The 10,311-nt window shown below is 40.2% G+C and overlaps 1 protein-coding gene across 1 annotated transcript; it reads left to right on the forward strand.

Moving 5' to 3' along the window:
• The first annotated feature begins 1,027 nt into the window (after positions 1 to 1,027).
• On the forward strand, positions 1,028 to 4,984 carry LOC121318854 (P2Y purinoceptor 4-like). The gene is made up of 2 exons (XM_041255977.1): positions 1,028 to 1,208; positions 2,371 to 4,984. The coding sequence occupies exon 2, from the start codon at positions 2,425 to 2,427 to the stop codon at positions 3,469 to 3,471; it is 1,047 nt and encodes a 348-aa protein (XP_041111911.1). The 5' UTR covers positions 1,028 to 1,208; positions 2,371 to 2,424; the 3' UTR covers positions 3,472 to 4,984.
• The last annotated feature ends 5,327 nt before the right edge of the window (positions 4,985 to 10,311 follow it).

Consider the following 10,311-nt stretch of genomic DNA (forward strand, 5'->3'; position numbering starts at 1 on the left):
TGCAGCCTGTGAGTTTAGGTCAGGCACGTATCCTCAAGGTTTACATACAAAGATGGAACACTAGCCAGTTTCCCTGTTTTAATCTGATAACCGGTACAGGTGATAAGAGATACTCTCCAGGCTCCTTTATCATCCAACTTGTCAGTAGGTATGGTCAGTCCTAGACAGGACAGAAGCTGAAAGGGAGCATGCATTCCTTCTTTACACATCTGACAACTATCTGTCCAGCTCATCCATGACAACACATAATCATTTCTAAAACAATCAAGAAAAAAATGTATTTGAGTGCCACAGCCGGGCAGTTGAAGACGTGTTTACCTTCTTTGACTAAATATTAACTATAAAACCTGCATAGAAAAGTTCATCCAAGCAGGACCTTATCTCTAGAGGCATGCATAAAGATGTACTGCTCAGCTCAGTCATACAATCACATTCCTGTGCATTTAAACAAGGGGGGGGGGGGGGGGGGGGGGGGCGGTTGCCAGTAATTTTTAGGATTTCTGCATCCCAGTCATTCTACTAGGCTCGATTACACTAGAGTCACTGCAGACAGGTGTGAAAGTGCACAGATGTATTTGTACAAATTAGAGACAGTTTACTCCAGATTCATTCAGAAAAAATACACCGCCTGTGTCTGTTCCTGTTCTATGCCAACATTCAATCTCATTTTCCAGAGGTGTGGTGTATAGGAGTTTTCAATTTGGTTTTATCTATAATCTAGATAATCATTCATATTCGTATGATTTTTGTTAAAACAATGCAACACAAAGTTATGCGCACAAAGCCTTAACAAAACATAAATTATTAAAATAGTGTTTGTTTTAAATCGGATCAAATAAAGCTCTCAGCTACTGTCCAGATGGTTTCATGAACATCAAATTATAGCTCTGCCAATAACAGCTATGGATCATATGACTGAGTCCTCCCACTGTAACAAGGTTTCTCAGGTTTTGTTTTCTGGAGACAAAAGTGAGAGTGAGAGAGAGAGTTAGAGACCGAAACCAGAACTTAGTGCAGAGAGTGGGGCTGGAGGGGCAGGATTCCTTTTTTCACAATGCAATCATGTTTTACAAGCCCCTTTTCCTGCTCCTGCCCACATCCCAGCCTACAGCCAGTGTGAGTAATAACTGCTTATCACTGCCACACACTGACTCCACGCTGCACAGAGCATGGGCCAGGGGACCCGCACACAGCACAGGAAAGCGAGTGTGAGTTCCTACAGCTTCTCTCTCTCTCTCTCTCTCTCTCTCTCTCTCTCTCTCTCTCTCTCTCTCTCTCAATCGATAGATATTCTCAGTGATTTATTAAGAGGCATGATTGTGGTGAGGAGCCTAGTTAACTTAACATCTTCATTACGGAATTCTCTACCCTACTGGCTTGTGTACTGGCTTGTGGTTTACACTATCACATGTGTGGGGGAGTATTTTAGTGCACTGTGAATGAGTTTTGCAGCTTGCTCAGTCAGTTAGTGACTGTATACTGTATGCTGTTATTAAGCTGGTTTAAAAACACAGCAAGCAGACTCATAGTACACTGGTAGCAGCCTTTGTATTTGTAGACAACAGTTAATTGACTGTGTTAGGATTGTACAGTGAAATAAAGAGATTTTTTTTATTGTGTTTGTATAGGATAATACAGATTTTAAAAGAAAACAACATACTGTGATCAATTGTTTTGGTAGATTAATCTTCTATTCTTGTTTGCTAGCAAGGAAAGCGAAGAATCAGCACGAGTTGTATGGGATGCGTATTGTGGCTTCTTTTTAAATACAAATACACATCATTTATATGCACTGCTTTCATTAATGATGATCGAGTTTTTTGTATAACCTGTTTGTACTGTATTTCCATACTTAGTTAATTTAAATTAACTGTTATGGTTACTTATCATATATAAACACTTATTATTTTAATCTTCTTAATGAACCAAAGAGGCACAAAAAAAGAAAGAAAGAAAGGTAGGTTAGTGTATTGACAAAGACTCGCTACATTTTTTTTTTCCAGGAATAGTACGCTTTCTACTATAAGAACATTTATTATAGTTTTTCTTTTAAAGATGTCTTGTTCTTTAGCGGGACTGTGCCTGGCTATTTTATATTTCGTGTCATGGTCTTTGGACTCGCATTCTTGGCGAGCGCCTTTTGCTTGTTCAAGGCTGAGCCGGCGTCGCTCACGGTTGGGACAGGGATTTTGCTGACGCCCAATCGTGGGGCTCAAGAAGTCAAAACAAATAATGTTTCAGCTTGCTGATTGTACTTGCTTTGCCTTCGCCAGAACCGTTAAATAATCGAGGCATTGTTCCCGTGTACTGTAAAAAACACTATTTATTTATTTATTTATTTTACTTTTATTACATTTTCGTTTATTACAGGTGTTCGTTCTTTAAAAGAACAGGAAGGATATAAAAAGCTACAACCAACACAAGATGGCCGGGAACAAGCCACTCTACACCGCCAACGACAGCTGCCGCTTCGACGAGGAGTTTAAATACATCCTGCTGCCGCTTTCCTACGGGATAGTGTGCGTGGTGGGGCTGGTGCTGAACTCCGTGGCTCTGTGGATGTTCTTGTGTAAGATGCGCCCGTGGAAGCCCAGCACCGTGTACATGTTCCACCTGGCGGTCTCGGACACGCTGTACGTGCTCTCGCTGCCCACGCTGGTGTATTACTACGGCAACCGGAGCCACTGGCCCTTCGGGGAGTGGATGTGCAAGCTTGTGCGCTTCCTCTTTTACACCAACCTGTACTGCAGCATCCTGTTTCTCACCTGCATCAGCGTCCACCGCTACCTGGGCATCTGCCACCCCATCTTCTTCCTCAAGCTGGTTAAAGCGCGCCATGCCCACGTGGTGTGTTTCCTAGTGTGGGGTGCCGTGGCGGTGTGCCTTATCCCCAATCTGATCTTTGTGACTATCAGCACCAGGGACAATGACACGCTGTGTCACGACACCACGCGGCCGGAGGATTTTGATCAGTACGTCAGCTACAGCTCAGCCGTTATGACCCTGCTATTCGGCCTCCCGTTCCTTGTGATTGTGGTCTGCTATTGCCAGATGGCCCGGAAGCTGTGCCAGCCCAGGACGGGGCTACAGTCCCGCCAGCAGGGCGCGCCCAATTCCCGGAGGAAGTCTATCAAGCTGATCATCGTGGTCCTTGTGGTCTTTGCCCTCTCCTTCGTCCCCTTCCACATCACGCGCACCCTCTACTACACCTTCCGCGTGCTGGACGCCGACTGTGTGACTCTCAACTACGTCAACTTCGCCTACAAAATCACCCGGCCCCTAGCCAGCGTCAACAGCTGCATAGACCCCATCCTGTACTTCCTGGCAGGGGATCAGTACCGTGCCAAGCTGGTGAGCGCCTGCACCAAGAAACCTCGCTTCTCCACAATCTCACTGGTGCCGCGCAAACGGCTCAACAGCAGCCTGGCCGTGGTCTGCAACAACCAGGACTCTGCCTGCACAGCAACCTGAACTGGAGCGGAGGGACGCTGGGGTTTCCACTTTGACACTGTCACCAGTCGTCCTATTCAGCAGGGGCACCCACGGTTGGAGGCAGGCACTGTAACTTAGTGTGTCCCAGTCCTCAGCCCTTTTTAAAGGACAATGATGCAGCCTGGCGGCTAGAGGAACCGTAGGTAAGAGAGGAGAACTGAGTAGTGGGAGGTAGTGGTCTACTTGATTCACTGCACAGAAAAAGCATGGGATTTCAGACAGGGGTAACAAACGCTTCCTGTGCTGCTCTCCGCTCTAACCAAGCCTGCCCTTACACTCACCTGCAGAATCTGAATACAAGTCTTGCTGTTAATATGCTCACAGAGCTACTGAGCGGCAGACAAAGTGCATTACGTAACTTTCTTGTAAGCTAAGCTAGCAAGGGCAGTTTGATTGCATATTGTTAACTGGAAACAAAACAGTCTTATTCACACACTCAAGTTGATCATACCAGTGAATCAGGTTTTACTTTGTTTAGAGGCATTTTCTAAAGACAACTGTATTTTGTTTTAGTCGTTTATAACTATGTTATTAAAAACACCGAAAAAATATTTGTTAACGTTCTCATAAAGCAGTTCCAATTAAAAATAATGCATTTCAATACTGGAGAAAGACGGCTGATGGGGTCAACTGATTCAAATCGTATTTACAGCATTGTTTTTTGAATTTGTAGACTAGATCAAAGGGTTACATCTATTGCCATGTAAGAGAGGGAAACAATAAACAAAACAAAACAAACATCAAAACAAGTATGTGCAGTGTCGTCCTCTGTGCCTCAACTCAGAGGCAGCTCAGTCCTGATACGCTTCCCGGCTGTCTGTGTAACTCAAGTGGAAAAACATATCCCGCCTAGGGGCTGCCATTCCAAAAACCCTCCCATGAGAGCCTGAGGGACCCTGGGCAGCCTCCCAATTTGTTTAAAAAAATAACACCATATGTTTTAGCAAAGAAGAACAAAAGAACTGTTGTATTGTGTAACATACAGTACATCAGAATGCACAATGCACAGCACACAGAACATTGCACAATTAGCAAGCATGTAAATTACCATTGTGCTATTTGGAATGGCACAAGAATAAAAGGGGTTCCGGTAAGCTATGCCATTGCAATATTGAATTGCCTGATTGTCTGCTCCATTGCAAGGCTTATGTGATTCATTTTCAGTGACTGAAATTCCTCATTAAAACCTAAAAGAACCTGTTGCTCCTAATCAAGTCTGCATCACAATCACATTCTGCATGTGATGTTGTCTGCAGAGCTCAGACTTCTTCAAACAGCTCAATACCATGGAAGGGCACCACATCCACTTAAGCGACTGACAGCTCTATTCGTCAATGAGAATCCCTGTCAGAGTAAAGCCCCACCCCCAGTTGATGCATTTGCTTTTTAAGCTCTGATTGGAACTGGAATAATAAGGTCTGAGAAATGGACTCAAAAGACAGCCTGTGTTCTTGATGTGTAAATATGTTTACATGTGTATGCATATTAAAAAAGGTTTTATATCCTGATTGATATATGTTACTAGATAACTGTATTTTTAAAAAAGTTGTGTATGTAATATATTATATATATTATATATATATATATATATATATATATATATATATATATATATATATATATATATATATATATATAATATCTAATGTATTTGCCTGTAAATTAAATAATATTACTAATAAACCGCAACAAAAAAGTTATTGAAGAAACTTTGTTTTTCTATCCTGTCTATCTATCTATCTATCTATCTATCTATCTATCTATCTATCTATCTATCTATCTATCTATCTATCAGCTATAGTTTTCTTTAATCCTGTACAAATGCAGATGACCACAGTTCATTCTCCACCAGAAACAGATCACAGAATTACTAGACAAGGCAGCACAGTGCATTTGGAGTACAGTACAATAGACTGCAGGGTGGCCCTGGTATGTTGCTACATTGTTATTATTATTGTTATTATTATTGTTATTATTTATTTCTTAGCAGACACTCTTACTCAGGACGACTTACAAATGTATACAAAAAATCAATATCAAGAATTACAGTACAATTAAGAGCAAGATACAAAATACAATGACTTCAGTCCTAATAAGAGCAAATACAAAACACAGTACGATTTGATATCGGCAGTTCAAGAGCAGATAACAGTGTTGATAGTTACATCAGGGTTAGATATGAGTGCAGGTGAAATACAAAATACTACAGGTTGGGTTAAGTGCATGATTAAGTACTATAAAATAGGGGGCAGATAAGTACAAGTTAAAGTGCATTAAAGGCAGAGTGCTGTATTGTCCAGAAGGAAAGAGTTAAGTTTTATAGGTGTTGTCTGAAGAGGTGTGTCTTGAGGAGGCACCAGAAGGTGATCAGAGCAGTCTTGACAACATTCCACCTTTGGTCCCATTCTACCAGTCGTTTAGCTAATAAAATTGTAACTGTGCAGTGCAAACACTGCCCCTTGGAATTTACAAGAGCAGTAATCAGTAATAAATTAATTGATTAATTAATTACAGCAAAACCCCCAATCCGAACCAGAATGAACTCTCCTTGACCCCACACATTTGTTTCTAGCAGGATAACAAGGGCTTTGTTTAATTATCTAGCCACTGGAAAATCTCAGCAGGATTAAAATAACTTGATTCTGGGAGTGCCCTTAAGAAAATGATGCGATGTTGCTAAAGAAAATAACAGCCCTGAAGGGTCTGCACTGCAGCGTGAGGAAAGCAGAGCCTCTGTTGAAGCTCTGCAGGAAGTGTAAAGAGGAAAATGAACAGGAGACAGGAACTGACTCAAGCAGGACAGCGATGCAGTATATGTGTGTGTTAAGTGAGTCAGTCTTCCAGGATTGCTTCAGCTGAGTCCCTCCCTTTGCCTTGCCTGACATCCCACCACCCTCGCATTGCACCGGCTCGTTAAAGAAAATAGTTTTTAATCAGCAGGTCCCCGGTTCAAATACTGACTCATTGTGTGACCCTCAGCAAGTCACTTAACCCCTCGTCTTTTCTTTCCGTCTTTCAGGTGACACGTTGCAAAACTGACTGTTTCACCTGCATAGTTCACTATCAAGTCTCTTCGGTCGCTAACCATTCACACACGATATAATTTTATATATTATATATATATATATATATATATATATATATAGATATATAATATATATAGATATATATATATTTTATAAGTGTTTGTAACGTGTTGACAAATTTTTACATAATAATAATAATAATAATAATAATAATAATAATAATATAATAATAATAATAATAATAATAATAATAATTAACTGGAGTAAAAACTTAATCCTATCCTAGAAAACCACTACTAGCAAACAGATTCGAGTGGCGTTTGAAATGTTTATTTATTTTCGCATTTTCGTTTCGTTTTAATATAGGCTATATTATTAGATTATATTTAAACATACACGTTTAAATTACAGGAATATTAAACTGAAAGGAAACACGATTGCAAGTTCTGCTGTCGTCACATTTAGTGTTGCCGACGTCATCACACAACGGTGTAACGTCATTGTACACATCCCGCACGTTTTGTTGTCCACTGCATTGTTTTCTGTACTTGAAGCAGCACCGGCCCCCTCGATATCACGGGCTAGATGGAAACGGATTGGTCCGGGTTAACCAGTCGCATTCGCGGCTGGTCGAGATGTGTTTTGGAATAACATGAGCAGCGCGTGGAGGTTGCTATGTGTTGCCTGGCTGTTTGTTGTCATGGTTCAGCAGGCTTGTGCTGGTAAGCGTCATAGATGTTTTTTTGTCTTTTTTTGTAAAGAACTTTATATATTCTATGCTGGCTTTGGAAGAAAATTACCCCATAAACAGGTCCTTGAAGGGTCTTAGCAATTTAACAGGGGTGAATTGCATCCAGCACTGTAAGTCGCAAACAGCCAGGCTTGGAGCAGGAAGGCTGTTCTAGTATTTGTTTATCCACAGCGCTCTCTGGTGGCGTATTCAGATACATTGTTATTTATACATACAGATATCAATATTGTTAATTAATTAATTAATTAATTAATTATTATTATTATTAATAATAATAATAATAATAATAATAATAATAATAATAATAATAATAATAATCCATGTGTTTAATAGGAAATAACAGTTCAGTTTGTAGATTTACAGTCAAAAGTGTTATTTAAGATATAAAGTGAAGGACTTTTACTATAGTAATACTGTGCTTTATCCTATTAGTTATAAAGAAAACTATAGCCTGGTTTTCATTGTTTCAGTTATGCTTTCATACATCTGCAGGCATTAACAATTTATATAATGACGTAATTATTTGTCATAGCTATTCATAGTATACAAATACCTATATAGGTATATTTCATGTTTTGTATTGTGCAAAAAAAGTAAAGCTGGAATTCTTTCTGAACCCCAGCCCCGTTACCCAAGTCGAACCTCCTGCCAGCAGGGCTCTTGAGAACGACAGGGCACCCCCCCATGCAACGCACCCGGACGAGTGCTGGTGAGTGACAGGTCCTTTTAAAGAAGCTGTGGGTTGAATCAGTTCAGATTTAAGTCCTTTCTTGGCTTGCATGCTCAGATGTAGAGAGCCAGCAGTCCGTTGCTGAGAGATTAGGACATGCAGCCCCAGCCTCCACATCTGGACTGATCACTGCAGACCTGAATAAAGGATCAGAGACACTCCTACTGGAACTGAGTTACAGGAATTATACAGAGAGAAAGAGAGATCATTCCATCGAGGGGTGTATGACGTCACAAACCACAAGAGCAAGCATCACAGAACCACATGTTTTCTCTAATACTGCAGTAATACAGCAGTACTCTAATACATTAAATCTCTCCTGATATACTGTATACTGACACTCACATTTTATTTGCGTTCAACCTTAACATGTGTGTCTTTGATAAAGGAACAGCTGAGACCTCGGCAGTGATTCTGTACTTGAAATAACAGATGGCTCTGCATCAGCAAGTTCACCACTTGTTTCTTGTGCCCGTTGCAGTGCGGCACAATCGAGACACCATTGCTAAGGGCAGCTCTGACCCGAGCAAGACGACAATTGGACTGATCACTATCGACTGGAACAGAGGTGGGTGACTCCACTCAGGGACCATGTAGTGCCCACGCATTCCCATTGACAGGCCCTGCTTTATCAAAACGACGGATAGGGATTAGACAGCAAATTAGGGCCACCTGCCATATGCAACACACACTTTTACTTTAAAGGGCCGTCTCTCTGCCTCACAAGACTGATCAACTACAATTGACTTTATTTCCACTGCTGTTTCATTTTTATTTGACATCATGTTTTGTGTTATGACCCTGGGCTTTCTAAGTTGGAGCTTTTAACCTCATCTTATTGACAGGGGACAGGACTCCTAACAGCAGCGTATCCCACATCACTGCCTGTTCCCATACATTTTGATCAAATAAAGCTGGATATCCACAAAGCGGTTGGTGTCTTTAACAAACGTCATCCATTCAGTCAACAGTGAAGTTTCAAAATGTTTCTAGGAAGCTTTGTGTACAGGGCCCTATAACATTAATGTTCCAATTATGTTAAGGTTCTAAACAGTTTAGAAAGCTGATGAGTGTGTTCTCCTTTCCTGCAGTGTTTCCTGGCAGTCCAATTCTTGCTAAATGGGGAGTTGTCAGCTGTACAGCTGTCGGTCTAGCCTTGATACTGGGACTGGCGTTGTGGTACAAATGTGTGTAAGTGTTTTTAAACAGCATTGAAGCTCATTGCACAAGGAAGAGGTGGGAAAGGGTGACTTTGATTGACATTTCTGAAATCTGAAACGGTACAAAGAAGGTGAATCTCAAGCAGTCTAGAGTAGGACCCAGATTAAACAAAGTGTGAGTGAGCCACTGCCTTGAACTGTTCACAGGCAAAAGAGAAACAAGAGAAGGAAAGAGGAGGAGATGAAAGAGGCAGAGAGGGGAGCAGAGGAGGGGGGAGAGGCAGGTGTAGGGACAGAAACAGGCGGAGAGGGAGAGGAACAGGGAGGCGCTCTAGAGGAAAAAGCAACAGGTAGGTCACAGAAAATAGTTTCTTAATGAACATTTTTACATAGAATGACATTAAGCAATGCAGTAAAAAGGTAATAATAATAATAATAATAATAATAATAATAATAATAATAATAATATAATAATAATAATAATAATGTAATATTGAATTGCATTGGTTTTTAAAACCTTTTACTTTGAACAGGAGACAAAGATGAAAAGGGGGAGAAAAAAGAAAAGAAAAAAAAGAAAAAGAAAGAAAAGAAAGAAAAAGAAGAAAAGGAGGAAAATGAGAAGGAAGAAAACACAGAGAAGAAAAACAAGAAGAAAAAAGAGAAAACAGAGAAGAAAAACAAGACAACCGAGAAGAAAAACAAGAGGAAAGAGAAAACCGAGGAGAAAAAAGAAAAGAAAAAAAAGAAAAAAGAAAAGAAAGATAAAGAAGAAAAGGAGAAAAAAGAGAAAACAGATAAGAAAAACAAGAAGAAAAAAGAGAAAACAGAGAAGGAAGAAAAGGAGAAAAAAGAGAAAATCGAGAAGAAAAACAAGAAGAAAAAAGAGAAAACAGAGAAGAAAAACAAGAAAACTGAGAAGAAAAACTAGAAAAAAGAGAAAACAGAGAAGAAAAACAAGAAGAAAAAAGAGAAAACAGAGAAGAAAAACAAGAAAACCAAGAAAAACTAGAAGAAAAAAGAGAAAACAGAGAAGAAAAACAAGAAGAAAAAACAGAGAAGAAAAATGAGAAAAAGAAAAGAGACAGCAAGAAACAGAAAGGGGAAAAGAAAGACAAAAAGGGAGGAAATAAATGAAAATGAAGAAGGGAG

Source organism: Polyodon spathula, chromosome 7, assembly GCF_017654505.1.
Source record: "Polyodon spathula isolate WHYD16114869_AA chromosome 7, ASM1765450v1, whole genome shotgun sequence".
Lineage (NCBI taxonomy): Eukaryota > Metazoa > Chordata > Actinopteri > Acipenseriformes > Polyodontidae > Polyodon > Polyodon spathula.

Excerpts from the sequence above, each read along its gene's own strand:
- LOC121318854 (XM_041255977.1), top strand. The coding sequence starts at position 2,425 with ATGGCCGGGAACAAGCCACTCTACACCGCCAACGACAGCTGCCGCTTC.